The sequence below is a fragment of the Mustela nigripes genome, chromosome 16, assembly GCF_022355385.1.
Source record: "Mustela nigripes isolate SB6536 chromosome 16, MUSNIG.SB6536, whole genome shotgun sequence".
NCBI lineage: Eukaryota > Metazoa > Chordata > Mammalia > Carnivora > Mustelidae > Mustela > Mustela nigripes.
The window spans coordinates 50,390,638-50,413,545 of record NC_081572.1 but is presented as its reverse complement, the minus strand read 5'-3'; the positions used below and the strand labels follow the sequence as shown (position 1 = coordinate 50,413,545).

The 22,908-nt window shown below is 43.9% G+C and overlaps 1 protein-coding gene and 1 long non-coding RNA gene across 7 annotated transcripts in view; one reads left to right on the top strand and one right to left on the bottom strand.

Moving 5' to 3' along the window:
* Positions 1–22,908, bottom strand: part of SPECC1 (sperm antigen with calponin homology and coiled-coil domains 1) — a 276,278-nt gene that overhangs the window by 62,201 nt on the left and 191,169 nt on the right. For 5 of the 6 annotated variants that reach the window (XM_059380513.1, XM_059380515.1, XM_059380512.1 and 2 more), the window contains 5 exons: positions 14,247–14,392; positions 13,045–13,145; positions 8,796–8,877; positions 5,375–5,531; positions 681–783 (listed from right to left, as the gene is read on the bottom strand). In XM_059380513.1, coding sequence (XP_059236496.1) covers positions 681–783; positions 5,375–5,531; positions 8,796–8,877; positions 13,045–13,145; positions 14,247–14,392 — 589 coding nt within the window. Of the gene's footprint in view, positions 1–680; positions 784–5,374; positions 5,532–8,795; positions 8,878–13,044; positions 13,146–14,246; positions 14,393–20,955; positions 22,373–22,908 lie in introns of those variants that run through there. The other variant, XM_059380517.1, reaches the window with a different exon arrangement.
* Positions 15,147–18,005, top strand: LOC132004267 (uncharacterized). Its single transcript, XR_009400472.1, has 4 exons — positions 15,147–15,449; positions 15,610–15,692; positions 15,865–15,959; positions 17,853–18,005. It is a non-coding gene; the product is annotated as an uncharacterized LOC132004267 (long non-coding RNA).

Sequence of the window (22,908 nt, the reverse complement as noted above, 5' to 3'; positions counted from 1 at the left end):
AAAAGACCTGAGGACAGCACTTGCCTTTGGGAGTGGGGAAGGGCTAGGATCAGAAAGTCACACAAAAGGTTTGGGGGAATTGACAATGCTCTGTTTCTGGAAGGGAGTAGTGACGGCCTGGGTTTTCGCGTCATAATGGCCCATGAAACTGTACCTGCTATTTGGTGAATTTTTAACTTTGTATATGATATTTCATAATAACAAAGCTTACACTTCTATCAAGCATTACTTCCTCGTGTAACCTTCCCAGAAGACAAATACTGTCTTGATAAACTGAAACTTTAAACGCAAACAGCTCTAAAGTAACAGAAAAAATGGGGCCTTTGTGTCAATCAGAGGGAGGCACCCTCTTTGGAAAGGTGCTTCAGCCAAGGCTGTCTTCCCTGGACTGAGGCAGCCTGTTGGGCCCATTGCTTGTGGAGACTACATCTCCTCTGAGTAAAGAAAAAGGTGGCCCTTCTGCAGGAGACGCAGACCTCCACTGAGGTCCACGGCTTGTTGGGTGGACTGGCTCTCAGTCCCATTTGGCACCACAGTAAGCCCTACCACCACTGTGGCCTTCCCTAGGAGAACAGAAGGGCAACAATTAGATGCCAAGCATATACATGCACAGGACAAATATGGGCCCAGGATTGCTGCTGCCCAGAGCTGGATGGAGGCTGGCCGACGCTGTCACTCACCTCGTAGCCTTCTGTCTTCTTCTGGCACCATTTCAGGAGAGCGTTACGCTTGGAGCCACCATATTCCCGGGCCAAGGCAGCCAGCGGGTCTCTTCTTTCCACGCTGGTTAGAAAGAAGAGCACAGAGTAAAGAGAAGATGCTAATGTTTAGAAGCCTCAAGTACATATGAGACAAATAACTAGATTAGAAAAGCCAAAGTCTAGGTCAGCCCAGGGAGACTCAAGAGAAACAACCAAATCGGTTGCATTAATAGTGCATTTTACTATGTGTCACGATACAAAAGAAAAATTAATTTGTACTTCTTAGCTATCAGAAGTCTGGAAAGAGGCTGTTTTTGTTTTTGTTTTTGTTTTTTTAAATCTATCTGTTGGCTCTGTCCACCTAGCCCTCAATTGACTTAAGTACAGTGCCATTTTAACTGAAGACGCTATAGAAAAAAAACACTCCACAAGCTTCAAGACTTCACCTTATCTACATAACATATAAAAGGAAGACTGGGGGCACCTGGGTGGCTCAGAGGGTTAAGCCACTGCCTTCGGCTCAGGTCATGATCTTAGGGTCCTGGGATCGAGTCCCGCATTGGGCTCTCTGCTCAGCGGGGAGCCTGCTTCCCTCTCTCTCTCTGCCTGCCTCTCAATCTACTTGTGATTTCTCTCTGTCAAATAAATAAATAAAATCTTTAAAAAAAAAATAAAAAGGAAGACTGAAAGGGCATTGAAAAACACCAGATTGGCTGGTGCTGATAAGGATATACCAGGTGATCATCAGTAAAAATGACTCAAAACAGGGTCTTTGCACACTCCAAAGGGGGCCATCCTCAGTGTGTGCTACGTTAACTCAATCCTGAGCACCTGCTTAGTCAAAGGAAATGATTTTACTAATTAATCCACAACAGCATTCTAATTCTCAGTTTGCTGTAGACATCTGTTAATCTTTATGCTACCTAAGATTATTCATATACTACCAAGGGATTTAAGACCACACAGCGTCTTCCACAATGACTACTGTAAACCGAGAATTAGATTCCCCCAGCGATGGAACAGCAGGAAGGAGAGCAGGAACGAAACAGCTGATGTATCTCTGGAACATTTACTGTTAATAGGCAATTTATGAGCAAGTGCACCCCCCGAACAGCATGGGGAATAGAGGTGCTGGCCCCACACGCAGCTGAAAACCCACGCACGACTTTTGATTTCCCCTGAACTTAACCACGAATAGCCCACTGGGGACAGGAAGCCTTATTGATAACATACAGTCATGAGCACACATTTTTTAGGTTATATATATTGTACACTACAGTCCTACAATAAAGGAAGCTAGAGAAAGAACATAGTAAGAAAATGATAGAAAGGAGAAAATAAATATATAATACTGTATTGTACTTATCAGAAAGAAATCCACACACGAGTGGACCTGTCCAATTCAAAGCCCATGATATAGGATTCACCCCTAGATATGTATATCATCAGAGCACATATGCAAAAATGCTCATAGTAGCACTTTTTATACTAAAAAACTGAAAACAATCAAATGTACATCCTCAGGAAAATGGGAGAACAGCGGTATATTCCTACAATGGAACACTGTACAGCAATAAAAACTGATGAATTACAGATGTATGCAGTAACTTGAACAGCAGGAACAATTTTGAAAAAACAAACAAAACACAACATGTGTCCATGTATACAAAATTTTAAACTTAGTAACATATTGTTGATATTGTTTGGGGATACAAGCATCCACTGTGAGAACTGGGAAAGAAAAGCAAAGGATGACATATACCATAGTCAGAGACAGTGGTGGCCCTGGAGTGGGGCAGAGAAGGGGGGGCTGCCAGGAGATTTCAACGGTAATAATAACTTTATTTTCCTCAAACTGGAAGGTCGATATCCAGCAGCATTGTTGTTCTTTATACCTTATACGCATTTTATTGTTACTGTTTTGTAACATTCTGATACTTAATAAAAATACTTTTTAAAAAAAGATTTTATTTATTTATTTGACAGACCGAGATCACAAGTAGGCAGAGAGAGATTGGAAGGGGAAGCAGGCTCCTTGCTGAGCAGAGAGCCCGATGTGGGGCTCAATCCCAGGACACTCGGATCATGACCTGAGCCTAAGGCAGAGGCTTTAACCCAATAAGCCACCCAGGCGCCCTCTTAATAAAAATACTTAAAAAAATATTTTCTTTATTTATTTGAGAGCAAGACAGCGAGCACAAGTGGGGACAGAGGGGGCAGAGGGAGATGCCAACTCCCCCCTGAGCAGGGAGCCCAACACGGGGGTCCATCCAAGGACTCTGGGATCATGACCCGAGCCAAAGGCAGCAGCTTAACTGACTGAGCCCCTTAATAAACCGAAGTGCCCCTTAATAAAAATACTTTAAAAATATTTCTAGGAGTAATGGGATGATTGAGGACCTCAGCCACCTGAATTAAGGTAGAGAGATTTTTTTTTATAAAGATTTTATTTATTTATTTGACAGAGAGAGATCACAAGCAGGCAGAAAGGCAGGCAGAGAGAGAGGAAGGGAAGCAGGCCCCCTGCTGATCAGAGAGCCTGATGCGGGGCTCGATCCCAGGACCCCGAGATCATGACCTGAGCCAAAGGCAGCGGCTTAACCCACTGAGCCACCCAGGCGCCCGGTAGAGAGATTTTTAAGAAAATGTCATATTGCATTAAAAATTTTCTTGTGTAATTTGATGGCTGTTTCCCTTGGTATATGGTCGCTGTTAACTATGAAGTTATGGTAACTGTGCCTGTTTGTTACTTCATCGCTGAGAACTTAATTTCTAGGTCTGACAAACTAGGGAAGACTGAAATGCAGGTTTAGAAAAGAGCTTCTGTATCCATGGATGACCACAACACTAACAGAACAGGTTTCTTTTTTTTTTTTTTTTTAAAGATTTTATTTATTCATTTGACAGACAGAGATAACAAGTAGGCAGAGAAGCAGCCAGAGAGAGAGGAAGGGAAGCAGGCTCCCCACTGAGCAGAGAGCCCGATGTGGGGCTCGATCCCAGGACCCTGGGATCATGACCTGAGCCGAAGGCAGAGGCTTTAACCCACTGAGCCTCCCAGGCGCCCCCAGAACAGGTTTCTTTAAAAAATAATGTTAACTAGATACAACACTCCCTCCAAATTAATAATAATAGGATGAGAACTACCAAAACAAGTGATTTCTATCCTGTCATTTGTTTGTCTCAATGACGTGAATATGAAAATAAAATAACACATTAATCACTAATTTAATCTTTCATGATGAAGGGTAATAATATAAATTGCATATTAACATACACATAGCCTTTTTGCACGTGTTTCTGGCATAAAGAAAAGAGCAGTTTCAGGCTAGCACTAATTCTGGGCCTTAAAAGCAGTTTTGATCACTTAAATCTCCTGTGCATAAACAAGGCTAATATGTAGTATCTGAGGCTTTAAGTTGAATCTCTGAAATGCATGACTTCATCTATTTGGGTCCAAATATACACTACACCCAAAGATCTGCCAAGAGCTGAACTTATTCAGACTTTCATAAAATCCTTTACAATACCCATAATGGTAGTTAGCATGTCCGTCAAGCAGCTGTTACTCCCCAAGCCGCAGCCTGTGAAGGGTTTGACTTTGCAAGGGAAGCACTCAGGAATGTGAGAGGACAGAAGGGAGATGATTCAGGCTGGGCCCTTGTGAGTGGTCGCAGAAGCTCGTGTCAGCTGCAAAGGCTGAGAATGGAAGTGGCGGGTGAGCTGGGGGGGTGCCGAGCCGCAGGGAACGCAGGGAGCAGAACAAGGAGCGTGGGTGGAAGGGTGCATGACAAGTCAGGGGAGGTTTCTGAGAAGGTCGGCACAGGACGCTCTTCCTGTTTTTGAAGATGGACTTCACGTGGAGAAGCCTCGGGAGAGGCGAGGGTGGGGAAGTGGCTGGAGGAGGCTTGCCGGGGCCTGGGGGAGCAGGAACACTGAACAGGGAGAGGTGGCAGAGGCGGGAGCCACGCCAGGCCTCTGGTGGCCACCCTGGCCGTCTCTGTCCTCTCTTTCTCCCCTGCCCTCCCCCTCCCATCACTGCCAGTGTACTTGTGATGCTGACTTCAAAGCGCCCCTCCAATCCTTCCCATATGCACTGTTTCCTGTACCACTACTCAAAATCCAAATACGAATCCCACAAAGTAGTGGTTCCTCCCTGCTTTACCAAAAAGAGTAGAAACCTCTAACCTTGACAATGGAGACCATTCACAAGGTGACCCCAACCTCCCTTTCCAGCGGTGATAATCTGAGCATCTGTCTGCCTCCCCAGGCCATACTAGGAGATGATGATGCGTCTGCCAGGGCTGGTCCTCATGAGGCCCCCAGGACAGTCTAACCAAAGGAAACCACCCCCAGCTCCCTGAATGTTGTGCAGGGCTCCTCACGGGAACCCCCACAGGCCCCTGGCAGAAATGCTGCCCCCCCCTTTCCAGACTTCTTAACCCAACTAATGACCCCTCAAGAGTCTGCATCCACTCTGGTTTCACGGCCCTATTTCACTTTGCACGGTCCTGCTGTCCAGGGCCCACTTCCCATGCTGAAGGCACGTTTTGTGTCTGGTTGTTTTCATTAAGGAAAAATACACATACAAGTAAACTGACCACAGGCGGTGAAACAGAAGGAAGATTACAAGGCCACCAACCCAGTGAGGTCTCACTGTGTAAACGTGATACCTGAGTTTGCTCTGCGGTTTCAAGCCCCCAGTGGACGCACTCAGCAGCCTCGTGTTCCCGAAGCCCAGAGAAGGGGGTCTGCTCAGGGACTCCAGCGAGGGGCTCTTCCGGAGATAAGGGTCCGGTTTCAGGTCCTCACCCCTTCCCTTTAAAAGATCTGTGTGGAGAACAACATAGTCACCTATTCCTAGAAGAGAAAATTCACCTAGAAGCGAAATTTGACTGGTCACCACACCTTCTTCTCAAGTACAACAGAATTCTCATTGGATTCCTAAGTATAAATATATAATAAATTTAAGTTTATAGAGTTAAGTAAAAAAAAACGCACATCGGGACATGGCCTTTTCTAGAGAGGATTCTCCAGGCAGGACTGACTACATAATTCACAGAGACTAATGCCAAATTAGCCCCTCATTCAAAAATTATGAAGAATTTAAAGATGGCACCCTTGGAGCCATGAACCAAAGCCCTTCTACACCCTCGGCACAGGTCCTACCCCGTCAGAGCCAGCCCTGCTCCCAGTAAAGCACTTTGTTTGAACTGACAGGCATCTGAGAGAGAGAGAGAGCTGGCTGGAAGATACCCAGTGGGATTTTCAAGTCACAGGTGGCAGCAGGCAAAAAGCTGGGTACCAAGAACGGTAACGATTTTACAAGAAAAAAAAGCCATTCCAGTCCTAGGGTCTGGCTGGCTAAAAATAAGCAAACATAAATTCTTTAAAGACTCCTTTTCTGCTGTTCTATTAGGAGTTAAAACAGGTTAATGAAACAGGCAGAATCCTCCGGATGGTATTTCCTGAAGGACCACCAGAGCACAGATCTGGAGAAAACATTGAAGAGTATCTGGTTTATACTGACAAAGTAACAGGAGCTCGGAGAACAAGGGTGGTTTGCTCAATGCCACACGACAGGCCTCTGTGACCAGGCTGAACCCACGGTCGCCTCCTATGACACCGTAAATAGTCATGGAAGAAAACATTGCTTGTATGGCTAAGAGCCGCCAATTATGGGTAGCAAAGTGGGGAGTGAGGCTAATGAGCTTGGAAGAGGAGAGGAAAAACAGTGCTTACATCACTAAAGAGAACAACAAAAACAGTGCATTAATCTCCTTTCGGCAGCTTCTGATGACCTCAAAGCTGGCAAGGCTAACCCGAGCAAGCCGTTTTTACCACGTAACCCTTTTTTAGTACAGTAAATAGAATCATCCGCGTAGACAGGTGTGTGGTGGGGCAAAGGGGGGGCACTGACAAAGAATGGTTTACTTTGGGGCAAGAACTACTAGGGTTTGAGCGCCAGATTTAGCTTGTCAATTAAAATGACGGCTTCTTCACACAAAAGGCAATGTGGGAGGGACAGAGAAGACACAAATATTGTGACCAAAAGCTCATGTGGTACATAAAGACATGGTTAAAATGGTATGTTTTGTGTTACGGGTATTTTAGCCACAATTACAAAAACAAAACAAAACAAAACAAAACAAAAATAAGCTTGCCTAGGAATACATCACTGTGCCCGTAACCAAGTTATCCCTGATTTTCCACTACAGAGCAAGTGTAGAGAATGCAAATCAGGCGGGTTTCCAATATTCTGTTTTGACCTCCCTTCCATTTCTAGGAAGGGGGAACTTGTTTGCACAGAAAAAAGAGCCTGCTCTACTGGCTTCACTCACCCTTTCTGGTTTTTTTGTTTGTTTGTTTTTTTCCTCTTATTCTCCTGTCCTTAGACAGTATTTCCTTCTTTATTTATTTAACACACAGAGAGACCACAAGTAGGCAGAGAGGCAGGCAGAGAGAGATGGGTAAGCAGGCTCCTCGCTGAGCAGAGAGCCTGATGCCGGGCTTGATCCCAGAACCCTGAGATCATGACCTGAGCTGAAGGCAGAGACTTAACCCACTGAGCCACCCAGGCACCCCTAGCATTTCCTTCTTCCTCAGAGTCATTATTCTGACTCCAAGTCCTCATATGATAAGCTTTTATCACTTCTTTATGACATTGCTGATCAGAGCAATCCCCTGCCTTGTTACCAGAAGGCAGCATGGTAGAAAGAATCAGAAAAAAATCCCACCCTGGTCCCAGAGCTTTCTATCTACGCAGTCCGGATTTCCGGCTTTCTTGCCCTGCTAGAGGCACCAGTAAATAATTTGTTTAGAGTTCTTTTCATCTTTTCTGTGGCTTTACAGTAAGGACACAGAGTCCTACACATATAATTCTGAGGCATATACTTGGGACAAGCTTACCCTTCTGCTAATGTCTGCTCTCACAGGTGAACTGAGCAGAAAGGAACAGAAGCTAAGGTCAAGGTCACCCATTCTGCTCAGCCCACAGCCAGCTGCGTTCACTCAGCCCCTGGAGTGAACCTCTGAGGGAGACAGCACTATTTCCAACACAGAGATGAGGAAACCACAGCCCCGGGAGGTAGAATGATGGGGCCAAGAGACAAGCCCAACCCTGTGTGCGCTGCTCTGTAACTGCAGCTTCACACTGGCCACCAGCACTCGAGGCACGGGAGTGACAAAGCGACAGGGAGGATTGTGGATTCCAACCACGGTGTCACCAGCAGGGTCCGGATTTTAAAAAATACCAGAGTAACAACAGGAAGAAGGCCACATTCAAAGGCAAAGACAGCATGAAAAAGGCATATTTTAGGAATTGTGGAAGCAAAGAGACCTTCAGAATCAGATAAGATTTTTTTTTCTAAAAATAGTTACTTCTAAAGATGGTTAAGATATTCTCTTGAGATTCCATAAAAAAACAAACAAAAAACTCCCCAAAGCTAGACATCTCTCCTGAACAGATGCACACTGAGAAGTACAGTGGCAGGAAGTAGGATCTAACATCCAGAACACAGAGTCTTAAATTGTTTGGAATAAATGCCATCAACTATTTTTCTAAGCTCAGTTTCAGGCAAAGAAGAAAAGCAAACCTCACAAAATAAGAGGTCAAACGTATTTGCTGTTTTTTAAAATTTAAAAAAATTTAATTTTTAAAAAATTTTATTTATGTATTTGACAGAGGGAGAGAGAGAGAGATCACAAGTAGGCAGAGAGGCAGGCAGAGAGAGATGGGTAAGCAGGCTCCTCGCTGAGCAGAGAGCCTGATGCGAGGCTCGATCCCAGAACCCTGAGATCATGACCCGAGCTGAAGGCAGAGGCTTAACCCACTGAGCCACCCAGGTGCCCCTGTTTTTTTTTTTTTTTTTTAAGAGTTTATTCATTTATTTGTCAGAAAGAAAGACAGAGAGAGCACAAGCAGGAGGGAGGAGCAGAGGGAGAGGGAGAAGCAGACTCCCTGCTGAGCAAGGAGCCCTATAAGGACGTGGGGCTTGACCCAGGACTCTGGGATAAGGACCTGAGCCGAAGGCAGACCCTTAACTAACTGAACCACACAGGCATCCCAAAAGTGTTTGCTCCTTAAGGTATTACCTGAGAGGGGAAGGTCTGGAAGATCCAAACGCTGAGTCACACCTTTGCTGGCCGGCCGAACACTGCTGTACGTTGAATGCCTCTAAAAAACCAAAGGGCACACCAGCATGGTGAGCTTGTGACACCTGATACGTAAACATAGTGTGTGTGTGCATGCGTCCATGCAACAGTTCTCAAGCTCATAGGAATCACCAGTGTTAGCTTTTAAAACAACTTATTTTATCAATATTTTTTTTTAAAAAAGAATGTATTTATTCATTTGATGAGGGGTGGGATCGGGAGAGGAAGAAGCAGACTGACTCCCTGCTGAGCAGGGATTTTTTCCCCCCCATCTCCGCCTTGGGGCTCTGATCTGAGGACCCTGAGATCATGACCTAAGCCGAAGGCAGATGCTTAGCCAACTGAGCCACCCAGGTGCCCTGGGGGTGGGGGGGACGTAATCATTATTAATCAGCTTTGTGAGTACCTTCCTGGAAAATTCTATGTATATTCTAGGGGGTGGGTAAAAACATGGATTTTTACCGGCCAACAGATATATGGAAACATGCTCAGTATCACTCATCATTGGGGAAGTGCAAATCAAAACCATAGTGATATATCCCCTCACACTTGTTCGGAGGGTCATTATTTTTAAAAAATGAGAGAGAGAGAGAATGACAAGTGTTAGCAAAAATGTGGAAAAATTGGAATTTTTGTGCACCGCTGGCGAGAATGGAAAATGGTGCATCCACTATAGAAAATAGTAGGGAAGTTCTTCAAAAAATTAAAAATAGAGCTCCTGTACCACCCAGTAGTCCCACTTCTGGGCCTATACCCCAAACAACTGAAAACAGAATCCAGAAGAGATGTTTTGCACGCCCATGTTCCTGGCAGCATTACAATAGCCAAGAGCTCAGAACAAACTACCCGTCCATGGACAGATGAATGGGATAAAAAAAAAAACGCAGTCTGTATGCACAATGGAATATTAATCAGTCTTAAAAAGAAGGAAATCCTGAACAAATCTGGGAGGACGGTACTGTCAGGTTGGGCGGGACCACATCTGTGGTAGCAGGAGCCTAAAGTGGCTGCTGTGTTTTGACAGAAGCAGTAGTTCTAGGCAAGCCCTTAGAGAAAGACTTGCCAGAAATAGAAGTTCCTTTCACCGACCAACTTTGAGATGTTTTGGGAACCTTTCTTGGAAGCGCAGTGGACACCAGAGCTCTCCCTGTATTCAGTTCCTTTCTGCGGGATGGGATGGGCTAGAGTGATTTCCGGTATCTGGAAGCTAAGGGTGATTGATATGTTCTCCTGCGGGAAGAACTTCTTAAGTGGGCGAAACCCATGGAAGGAATTTCCCTGTACTGTTTTTGCAGGAAGGTGCATCAACAGAGGAGTGTTTAAACAGATCACCGCATGCCACACAGCCTTTAAGAAGAATGCATTATTTCTCCAAACACTGACAGTTGAAGATGTCTCTGGTATATTCCTTCATTCATTCAACAAATATTTATTGAGCTTCTACTGTGATATGACTGTGTGCCAGCCACTGTTGCAGACAAGAGGTATAACAGCAAGCAAAACCTCTCTCTGTGCTGGATGTAGAGTTTATTTAAGATTCCCTCTCTTTCCCTCTCCTGCCTCTCCCCCTGCTCACATGTGCACACAATGCGCCCACTCTCTCTCTTTAAAAAAAAAAAAAAAAATCCGTGCCCTCAGGGACTACATTCCAATGACAAGTGAAATGAGTCCGTGTCTGAATAATGTGCAGTGTAATCCAATTTATGAAACTTTCTCTTCCTCCCTACACACACACACATTTTATGAAAGAAAAACACCTAGAAGGATACACAACAAGCCATAAACAGTGGTGATTTCTGGGGCTAGGGAGCAAGAGAGAGTTCTTAACTCATTCTTTCTCTCTCTCTCTCTCTTTTTTTTTTTTTTTTTGAGATTTATTTATTTGAGGGAGTGAGACAGAGATAGCCAGAAGAGACCATGAGCAGAGAAGCGAGGGAGAAGCAGGCTCCCCACTGAGCAGGGAGCCTGATGTGAAGTTCGATCCCAGGACTCTGGGATCATGACCTGAGCTGAAGGCAGAGGCTTAACTGACTGAGCCACTCTGGTGTCCCTAATGCATTCTCTTTTCAAGTGACTAGAGCAATATGACAGTAATCTAAGATTAACAGAGGTCAGAATGATGGCTACATTAACAGATTACCCACTGGGTGGTGGCAGGAGAGGGCCTTACTGATTCAATGAAGATGCTTTATCTTGGTGTTAGGTATATGGATATATACAGAAACATTCAAGCTGTATATATTTAAAAGGCGTGTGCTTTACTTTATACATGAATCAGAGCCGGTGGTGTGCACCTGCTCACAAGGGCCAATTATTAAATCTTCAGGAATTTTGCAAGCTAGTTTTCAACACGGCCCCTATTAAGATTAAATTATATTATAAGCAAAAGTAATAAATACTCAAAACTCTCTGCTTCCTATTTATTAGTCTTCCCACGATGACTGGGTTTACTTACACTTACTCCACCTGTTTTCTAGAAATACGTGATAAATGTCTCTTCTCAACTCCACGTTCACTGACGTCACGGAGCTAGCTGGATGCTGGCGACAATCGGAATACAAACCCAGGCTTTTACTCCCTGGCAAGAAGCCAGCTGTTAAATGTTTTGTCAGCAATCTTGTGTGTGTAGCTCAATGAATTTAAATCAAAATGAAGCATGATCTGTTTCAGTTTCATTAAAAAACTCAGTGATTATTAGAATATAAGTAATTGCTTTACTTGGTTTTACATAAGAAGTACAAGGTATCTTCCAGGGCAAAAAAGTTAAAAAAAAAAAAGAAAAAGAAAAAGAAAAATTGAAAAGATCCCAAACAACAGGGGCGCCAGGGTGGCTTCAGTCATTAGGTGTCTACCTTCGGCTCAGGTCATGGTCCCAAAGTCCTGGGATTGAACCCCGCATGGTCCCAAAGTCCTGGGATTGAACCCGCTTGGCAGGAAGCCTGCTTCTCCCTCTCTGGCTCTCCTGTGCTTGTGATCTCTCTCTCACTGTGTCTCTCTGTCATAAATGAGTAAAATCTTAAAAATAAGGGGAGAGGGACATGCCTGGGTGGCTCAGTGGGTTAAGCCTCTGCCTTTGACTCAGGTCATGATCGCAGGGTCCTGGGATCGAGCCCCACATCGAGCTCTCTGCTCAGTGGGGAGTCTGCTTCCCCCTCTTTCTGCTTGCCTCTCTGCTTACTTGTGATCTATCTCAATGTCCAAAAAAAAAAAAAAATCCCAAACAACATACACTGGCTGCTAAGGACACCAAAAAAGGGTACTTGTGAATGACATTGCCCTTGGCTCAGCAGGAGCTGCTGAATGTTATTATAACATGGAAAGTCTCAGTCTTAAAAAATGCCAAGAGGGGCGACTGGTTGGCTCCGTCAGTGGAGCGTGCGACTCTTGATCTAGGGGTTGTGAGCTCCCAGGTTGGGTGTGGAGATTACTTAAAAATAAAATCTTAAAATAAAAAAAAAGAAAAGAAAATGCCAAGAGGCCAAGAAGCTCTGGTCTAGAACCTTCAGAATATGTCAAAGGTGACACAGATTGCCCAGTGAACTCTAAGAATTTATAAATCGTAAACATTTTCTCTCTCTGGGGTGCTTTAAAAACAAAATAAAACACTTCCTTGAAAAAAATATCTAGTTCAATATTCACTTTTGGTAAAAAAATATAATCTTCATTGAACTGACAACTTCAGATGTATCTTATGGGGAACAAAATGTCATTAACAAATCGTATGAGGTTTATATGGTGTCTCTCTCAGAACTTTATTAAGCCTCAAACTGTAATTTTTTTAAAAAAGATTTTATGTATTTATTTGAGAGAGGGAGGGAGAGAGAGAGGGGGGGAGAGCACTAGCATGCACAAGCCACAGGGGGAGGAGGGAGGGTAGAGCAGAGGCAGAGGGAGAAGCAGATTCCCTACTGAACAGAGAGCGTGATGTGGGGTTCGATCCCAGGACCCAGAGATCATGACCTGTGCCAAAGGCAGACACTTAACTGACTGAGCCACCCAGGCACCCATCAAAATCACAATTTTTCAATGGAAGTTTCGCTATTACTATTCATGGTTTATTAAAAATAATGTTCAATATGCCTCAAAAATACACCAAGTGGTTTTCACTTCTTGTTTCCTGAGCATGAGCCAGCATCATGGGCCCTCGTGGCCTGGACCACCACCCACACATCCAAGACCCTCAAAATACCTGCATTGGGGAGACAGCAGCAGCGGGAGCAGTCCTTACTGGAATCCCACTCAGGGGACTTCTGGGGGCTTTATGGACAGAAATATTCTGTCCGGCTCCACCTGCCAAGAAAAGAAATGGGAACATTTCTATGTAGTTTCAGTTCCAAGTAGCAAAGAGTAGTTCCTGATTTGTTCTTATAAAACCATCCCATACTGCTTATAACAGATTACATTTACTCTGTTCTCTTTCCTCTGGACTAGTGTTGAACTGGGCAGGGGGCGCGGGGCAGTCAACTGAATGGTCTTAAGAGGTGGGACCCCAGGGGACAAGAAAACACACATGATGAGGTATCTACGGTAAGAAGGAACAGGAAAGTTTGTGCACAAACTATTATTAATAACTCACTTCCCGTCTTCATGGACTGAATGCAGTAACTGGGCTTTTGCATCTTTTAATATTCGTGGTCTTGTCTTAATCTGAGCTGTGAACTCTTTTAGCAAAGACCACCAGGTATGTCCTAGCATTAGCTATGATTTCAGTCTCTACACAACAGGCATAACTGCTGTGGTCAAGAGAAGAAATACACTGCTATTTTGGACAGAGGTGTACTCGGTTTCCTTTATTTACTATATTTTTGTGTGTATGGATGTGCGTTTTTCTCATATGTATAGTTAACAGTGAAGAAAGGTAAATCGGTGAGCCAGAGAGATGTTTCTAGAAAAAGCTGGGAATGTATCAAGACCAGGAATGACAGGTCAGCACAGGTGGTCACACACAAGACCAGGCAGAGAAAAGTCTAAGAGGGGACGTGGGGAAGGCCAGGGTTCCTGCTAGACAGCCAGCTGCACAGACTCAACACCTTGTTTCCTAGGAAACGAAGCCTCTGGTTGGCCCAGCTAAGAGGGAAGTGGTCGTGACCTGAGTTTAATGGACACAGAGGCAGAAAAGGAAGGTGGCAAGTCTGGAATTAAAGCTACGGGAGAGGTGGAGAGAAAGAGGAGGTTTTGTTACACGTGAGCCAGACTCCTCACTGTCGTCTTCCTGGACTGCCTGCTGGGCTGAGGCAAGTATCTGGGATACAGTGGCTCCGCATGGAATGATCTAGACTGAGACCCTATGGTTGCATCCCCTCGGGGCCAGTGTTGGAGTAGAGACAGGCTTGATACGTGGGGCCATGGTCTGCATGGGAGTTCTGCTCATGAGACGAAATGATGAAATACCTGGCCGTCCCAAGTCGAATGACTTGATGAGGGACTTAACAGTGGTCGCAGATTCCGATGGCGTCGGAGACGTCCTGCTCACGTAGACGCCATGCCAGCGGCCGGGAGCCTCAACCCCGGGTGGTTCCGACTCTTCGTTCACGGGTCTGCATGGTAAAGAGCATATCCAATTGAGAAGGCGGAGGGTTCCCATGGGGGGTGAGGGGAGACACAGATAATGACAGACCTAAATCTGAAAGGAGGACCCCCAATTTTAAATCCCTCTTCAGGAAATAATATAGGGCTTGCTCTCAATTTTCATAGAGGTGTTTTCTTGGGAATGGCCAGAAAAAGTTATTTTTAGAGGCAGAGTGACTTGACATTAATTCTAAATTTTTAAGATTTTATTTATTTATTTGATAGAGAGCACAAATAGGCAGAGAGGCAGGCGGGGGGCGGGGAGTGGAGCACGCTCCCCACTGAGCAGAACCCCTGATGTGGGGCTCGATTCTGGGACCCTGGGATCATGACCTGAGCCGAAGGCAGAGGCTTAACCCACTGAGATACCCAGGCGCCCCTTGACATACATTAGTTCTAAAAAATGGGATGTACTTTTACTCTGCATATTGTAAATATATATACACACACACACACGCACACACGCACACACGCATTATAATGTTATTTATTATACATATTTGGCTATATGGTCCAGGGTGGATATAACAGATTGGCTTCTCAGAAGCTATAATCCAACCCCCATTTGGCACACAGAGGTTGGAAAGGTGTCCTCTCAGGACTCCCTTGTACCTAGGAGCTTAGATTTAGATTCCACCCCACAGGAAGACAAGGACTGAGACCTGGATCAGGGGCAGGAGGCGGGGCATAGAGCATTTCCTGTTGCTAAAGGAAAGGGTAGCTTTCCAGCTGACATCCTGGTGCTAAGGCTCCCTCCCCACCTCCTGCTGATAACCCGGTTCTGTGCTGTGGCTTTGGGAGCTGTTCCTGGAAATTCAGCCTAGAGTCTGCTGCTCCAGCCCTCCCAACAACCCTGCAAGCTATTTAAGGCCCTTTTGCTTAGGTCAAGTAGACAGTGGTCCGCTCTGTGCAACAGAATCCTGACTCAGACATCATCTGTCCTCGGAGAGGAAACCCTAACAGTCTTTTAGCAAACCCTGCAGCGCTGCGGGAGGTGAAGCTTCTAGTCTAACCCAAACATTTCCGGTAAGCTCTTCCTATGGATTCTAACTTCGACCAATCATCTGGTTCAGTCCTCTCATGCATGGCCTCCTCATCAGGGACATGTTAGCATGTCATTTAATCTCCCTGTGAAGGAGCCAAGGCAGGATCTCCCAGTCTTCTGATTTCTGCTCTTTTATTACAGCAAACTGCCACCAGCTGTTTTGCAAGAAGATGACTAATTTATGAGAATGGCTCGGAGTATTTTTGGCTGTGTGTTTTAATAAGGTCAGTGGAAGTTTAAAATATTTATTTACTATTTTTTTGGAATGAGTTCTCATAAGCTTCGGTGGCTGGATTTACTTGCCCTTAATTCTCGAAGCTTCCGTTGCTCTGTGATCAATGTGCACAGAAAACGTTTAAGTGAAGCAGAACTTAAAACATACTTTTGTCTCCGCAGCCCCTTCTTTGGAGTGAAAAACAAACAAACAAACAAACAAAAACCTAAGACACCGATGACTTCTTTGAAAGAAATATCAGGAATTTCAGAAACTGGTAGGAGGCCGGGTGTGAAAAAGAATTTTTTTAATTGAATGAGTTGGGTTTTTTTTTTTTTTTGTATTCTCCCTGGTGTGTTATGCAATGTAAAGTCAGGTGTGGAAGATGCAGAAAGAGAATGAAATCAGGTTAGGTACAATCAGGAAAAACAAAGCAAAACAAAACAAAACTAGTTTCCGGACCGGCCATTCCAAGTAAAGTCGGGAACAAAGTGAGCTACCTTCACCCATTTAAAGGACCGTCTACCGAGGGCTTTCAGAAACCCAGAGCACCCTTCGAAGGGAGATCTTGTCTAAAAATTCATTTTCATCTCATTCCTTGAAAATCTAATGAAAAGGATTCTATACCCACTCAAGTGTTTCCGTCAATTACCCAAGTTTCTCTGTGATTCAATACATCAAATGAGAAACAGGAGTCTTTGGATTCTGTTAAGAACCTAGCAAGGCGACAAGAGCCAATTCCCAGTCCTCTTGCCTTCAGATACTCAAAGACCATGTTTCAACTGATAGGTCCGCTTGGCCAGAACAGGGAAGAGTCAGTATGAGAAAACTCTGCAAGCAGTTTCAGCAGATCAGAGAAGCTGTTGAAATAAACAACCTCCACATTATAACAGGGATTCGCCCGTGAGTGTGTGTGCAAGCGTGTGTGCGTGTGCAGGGCAGGTAAGGGGATTCACAAAACAAAGCCTGGACTGAAGAGCCATAGAGAGGAGCTATTGGTTTTATTTCGTACAGTACTTCCATCATAAATAGATTTGAAACTCCTTTACACCCGCCTGTCCTACGGTTGTCCGGGATAAACCAGTAACAACTCTGGCAAGAAATGCAGTATTCCATTTTTGCTGTTCTAAGGAAGAATAAGCCTCTGTATTCTACAAAGGATATTAAGAAATGTTAAGCATATAGCCAGGTGTATTGCAGCAAACTCATTAAATACAGGAAAAGCTTCAAGGTACCACTACTGGCAAAGGATTTGTCCCTGTGCTAACTACTGCCTCCTAAAGACAGATGTTAGATTCGAAGGTCTATCTGGAAAACAAAAATCACACATATGGAAAGTCAAAGTGAGCCTTGAAAATCCCCTGAATCACCCAGAAGCACAGTTTACATGGTTTTGAAGGTACAACCATATACAAACCTACTATCCTTCATAAGTCTAGTGCATTCGGTTTCCCTAAAGCACTGAACAAGACCCTCTTTCTCCAGGGGCATCTCAGATGACACAGCTGCCCTGTGCTTAGGCATTGTGTTGAAAACACCAAAAGTAAGGCATGTCTCCATCTGCTCCCAGAATGTAAAACTGTGATTATAATGGATAATTTTCACACCAAAAAATATGTGTATAACTCCACTGTAAGTACCATGTGTCTTTAAAACAGTATCTAATTTAATTTTCAAAAAACGCCCCCATCTTTGTTATTATTCCTTATTTTAAGATTTTATTTATTCATTTATTTATTTGACAGACAGAAATCACAAGTAGGCAGAGAGGCAGGCAGAGAGAGAGAGGGGGAAGCAGGCTCCCCGCCGAGCAGAGAGCCCAATGCGGAGCTCGATATCAGGACCCTGAGATCATGACCTGAGCCGAAGGCAGAGGCATTAACCCACTGAGCCACCCAGGTGCCCCAATTATCCCTTATTTTAGATGAAAAACTTGACAAGGTTGTCTGGATTATAAACAGTGAATCTGGGTGGCAACTCTAGTTCTGTTTGATCATGGCCTTTTTCAAATTGTCTGTAAGGCATAGGTGTCCTGGAAGGTGTACCAGGCATATCTAAAAAAATAACAATACTGATGGTATTTATTCTTAAAAATGATTTAACAGGTTATTAAAAATACTATCAATATTTATTTCATTGTTCTTATTTTTATCCAATAATCTGCTCCTAGGAAGTAGCAGCCCATACCTGAGAATGACAGACCGCTGGACCCAAGGACCATGTCATACGCTCACAGCTGGTTTACCTCATCTTTCTGTTGTTATAATTTAAACATATATATGCACATGTGTCTGTAATTACCTTTTATTTAAAAAATGTTATCAAATTTCTCAAATTCACTGGTCTCCTTGTTTGGTCACAGAATGGTCTTCAAGTAGTGTTGGTTTTCCACACACCTACCTCACCATACAGGACACCTGGAGGTTGTGTCTATTTTGATCCAAGAATGTGTGAGCTCTTGTACATAACTCAAAGCAGTCAAAAGTTAACTATCTCTGGGGAATGCCACATTATACCACTGCTACCTTCCCAACTGGCCGGTCAGTATTAAGGAAGATGGGTCATGTCGATCATGTGTCTGCAAGGGCTCTTTCCTGAAAAACTGAGTAAAAGCCCAGCTCCAGACCCTTCCAGGGCTGGACAGACTTCTCTCCTAGGACTCCCCTCCACCCACCTCACTTTCAGACTCCAAGTCTAGCTACCTGAAATTCTGTTCCTTGTAGTCCTGTCTCTGTACCCTTGCTCATTCTATGCCCTTCCTGGAACACAAATTTTTTTCCAAAATTTTTTTTACTTTTATTCATGAAACGAATCTAAAAGAAGTCTGTAGCTCTGGAGTGAGACAGAAATTAAAGTTAAGTCTTTTGTCTCTTGGGCATCCGTGTTTTTCAGAACTTCATTTTTGAATTTCAATATAAGCATACAGATGACATAAAAACAAACAAGGTTTGGAACACAAGCATCCAGGTAAAAGGACAGTGGCAAAGAGGGGCAAATTAGGAAGAGCCACAGTACATCCCTAAAATGGGCGATGACCAGGCAAAACGAGGCCAAGAATGCTGGCTCCCACATGCCAGTTTCACCAGGAAAGGACTTGGACACAGATCAATTTCACCCACTAGGAACCTATTCTTCCTCTGTATTCCATTTGAGCTTCTGTGCCTCCGATACGTAACATAAATTTACCTTAAAGAGCCTCCCTTCTGGTTTAAGATTTTAGTAACAGTCAGCAGAAGTGGGCACGGATCTAAGCAGAACCTACAGACACAGATACTGGGCAAATGTTAGGGCCTGATACTCTCACCCATTTAAGTGAGAATAAGGGACAGACAATTATCTGCTCCCCTCCAAGGCATGCCCTGACCTACGAATATATTCCATAAATTCCATGATTTAAAATGAAGAGAATAATCGTATTCAAAGGACGTTTATATTTATGACAGGAAACAGAATTATATGCTTGATAGCATCTGCCTGGAGAATGCAAAATAATTCAAGAACAGAGGAAAATATACAAAAGATGACAGTTTGCAATGAAAGGCTGAGTCTGAAAAGTGGTATTAGCAATCTAATAATCCCAATAAAATATTTTAAAGCAGAACAGGCTCAAGAGAAAAAGAAAGGAGGGCATACTGGGAAAGTCTCTTTGAATACGGAGGAAATACATAACGTAAAGGTGAGATTTCGATTCAGTGGGCACAGGATGGCTTTGACCATACATGGTGCTGGCTGTCCATCCGGGAGAGGACCCACACCTCATATCGGTCTGAACAAAGAAAGGCAAATCAAACATCTGACAGAGAAACAGATAAGACACAGATAGAGAAAAGGTGACAGCCTACTCCTGCAAGGGGAGGGGAGGGAAAATCTTAAACAAATAACACCCCAGACACAGTAAAGGAAAATATAAACAGACTGCGTCACAATATAAATTTTTCCATGAGAATGATGGTAAAACCGTAAGACCCATAATGTACTGGGTAAACACACATCGCTGATAAGATATGACTTACAAACGGAGAAGAGGAAAAAATCAGTCCACGAAAAAATAAGCAAAAGTGCTAAACGAGCAATTCTCAAAAGAGGAAAAGTAAATGATTAACATATAAAAATTTCCCTGGGAAAATGCAAATTCGAAGGAAATTTTTTGCTTATTCTATTTACAAAATTAAGCTAAGGCTATGTATAAATAGGCACTTTCATCAAAAAGTAAAATGTCACAAGTCTTAGATAAGTAACCTGGTAAATCTATCAAAATCAAAGCTGCATATCCTCCAAGGTAGTGATCCTACTTTTAGGAACCCACCCTATGAAAATAAAAACAATCTATAATGCTATGTGGGTAAAGACTGCTATTATGCCATTATTGGGGAAGGAAAAAAATCTAGGAAATATAACCTTGATGTTTATGAAATATGACAATATTTCAATATTCTAGGGTACATCCATCCTCTAGAACACCACACAGCTATTAAATTAAGTTAAATTTGGGGCACTTTGGGGGGCTCAGTTAGTAAGCGTTTGACTCTTGATCTTGGGGCAGGGGTCTTGACCTCAGAGTCGTGAGTCCAGGCCCTGCATTGGGCTCCACACTGGACACAGAACCTACTTAAAAGAAAAGAAAATAATAAAAAAATGAATTAAATGAATTAAACTCATAAATATCGACTTGGAAGGATGCCCATGATACACTGTTAATATAGTTTATAAATTTTATAAAAAAACATAAAAATGAACCCTATGTATTTGTATGAGTAAAGGGGGAGGAAAAGAAAAACAGACACACTGTGAACACTGATTACCTTATAGAGTGAGTACTGGAGAGGGAAAAGATGAATATTTTTCACGGAACACCTCTGTTTTGTTACCAGGACACCTAAACATTCATAAGTAAGAAGAAACCCAATACATCAAATCATCAAGTGACCTATTTATTTTTACAGTTCGAAAAGATAAGCCAGGACCTCAAATTCCACACGAGATTGTTTGGGAAACACTGGCATTTGGCTTCAACAATTTATGCAAAATTAGTTATCTTTGCTCCTTGCTCTTTTGTTCCAAGACTGAAATCATTTTTAAAAATTACATTCATATTTAAAATCAGCCTCCTGTCCACAACTCGTATCAGAAGTCCGGCTTGCTTTTGGCTCAGATTCTAGCTATAGGACATGGCTTTCGAGTTCTGAAACCACTTGCACTAGAAACCCCAGGACAGACGGACATGAAGGCCCCGCACACACTTGGCCAGTGACGACAAATCAGGCAACAGACTCTTCTGAATAATAATGTATTTATTTAGCACTTCATGAATGCCTACGTATAAAAATATTTAACGGTACCCAGAATACAGACAGATCGGGATACTCAATGCGAGTACAGCTGTGTATCTGAAGTGGAGGTGATTTTCCTTTTATTTATGTTTGCAAACACCTGGCAAGTGAATGTGAGATCATTCCAAGAAAATCTCAGTCTGAGGTAAAGAGCTCCCAGTAGGTGTATTGGACGGTGCCAGCGAGCATCAAAGCCATTTTCATGGAAGAGGCACCCATCTCCTCTCTTCTACCACCAGACGAAATTTTTCTAGGGATTCTGGGCTCTCCAGCTGGACATGCCCAACTGTCCTCCTGCATTAAAGAGCCTTCCTGTTCCTTACGCCCTCGCACCAGACAGGAGCTTCTGTCCCATCCTGGGGACATGTAGTGAAGACTGGCCACCATCTGGAAGGCACAGTTGCTCCTGGAGTGAGAGCCAAGGGAGGCTGGGCCTCGTGGGGCCACTGAATTTGGTGCAGATCTCAACAAACTATGTACTTCCCAAGTTCAACATCCCACTCTGAACTCTGGACCACTCTGAATCATCCACTTCCGGATTCAAAGCCTTTCAGTTTCTGGGTTAAGTTTTATTCCTGAGGCGCTGGTTGTAGTTGTTCCTTAATTTTTAGTCTGATTCCCAAGGGCACAGGCACCACGTAAACAAATTGGCTCGACTACATCCTTTTTGGTCAGCCAAACATCAGTTTGCGTTGAGCCCAGTGGAGATTCTGGAAATCCAACCCTGACTTAGTGGTGGCTTGTTTCGGATGAGGTAACGACGTCAGACCCCAGCTGGAAAGGGCTCGTTCGGGACTTGACAGAAGAGAAGAACCTGCTAGCTTCTTCAGAAGGACACGGGACACAGACGGCTTCCTGGTTTGCCGTAAGTAGTGTTAATGCCAAGATTATCAGGTACCATGTTCAAGAGGAAGCACAGAAATAAATTCCAAAAAGTAAGACACAGGCACGGGCCACATTCACCAGTGCGCTGCACACCCTAGCTGCATACAAAAAAGTGAGTTTCACACCATGCTTGTACTTTGTCTTTTTCAAGAACTTCATCTATGCTCCAAACAAAAGACTGCCGAATCTTCTGAGAAAAAGAAAGAAGGGGGGAAAAAAGAGGGAAGGATCATCTTTGATCGTGCAATGAGTTGATTCCAAAATGTAGAAAAAAAGGGAAAGAGACTTGATCGCCATGACTCTGTCGTGAAACAGTGGCTGTTACACGGTGACAATCTGGCTCTTTGTAAAGAGGTAATTTCTCTCCCACATTATTCCCCCCTTCATATAGAAATGGCTGTAGTTCCCCACCATGGCAAGGGCTGGGCTGTCTTTCTTCCAGCAAATGCTCTGCTAGCTGACAGAGACCATGGAGCTGTGGAAACAGAAATGGAGGGGGGAGAGGCTGGTAAAGGAGTTACTTGAGGCAACATGATCTCAGGCTACAAACAGAAGAATTAACAGTGGCCACTGACCCAGTGGGAAGAGCTATTATCTAGAACAGGACCAGCATGTTTTAATTCCTACTCCTCTGAATTTTTTTTGGAAGTCAAAGGTCTTTAGGCAGAGAACATGCCAAGGACTTCAAGACACCACTGCTGGGCTCCTCTCCCTAAACCTTCTCTGACAGACGACTGCACTGGGGAAGTGGAGACGGCCAGGGTGCACAAAACCAGGCTTCTCTGTAATTTTCGGAGCGGCTCGAGCTTCCCTCTGCTATCTTAGAGTCAAGGCCAAAAAAAAAAAACAGAAAAAAGGATTTCTTTCAGTATTGAGACATATTGGTCCTAAAGGCCTAGGGGAAGCTCATGTCCACGCTTTTCAAAGCAAGTCTGTGAGGATAGGGAGCAGGGGAGCGGACACAGCTCACTGTGATTCCAGGCTCTGTGTCCAATGCCAGTGACGAGGATG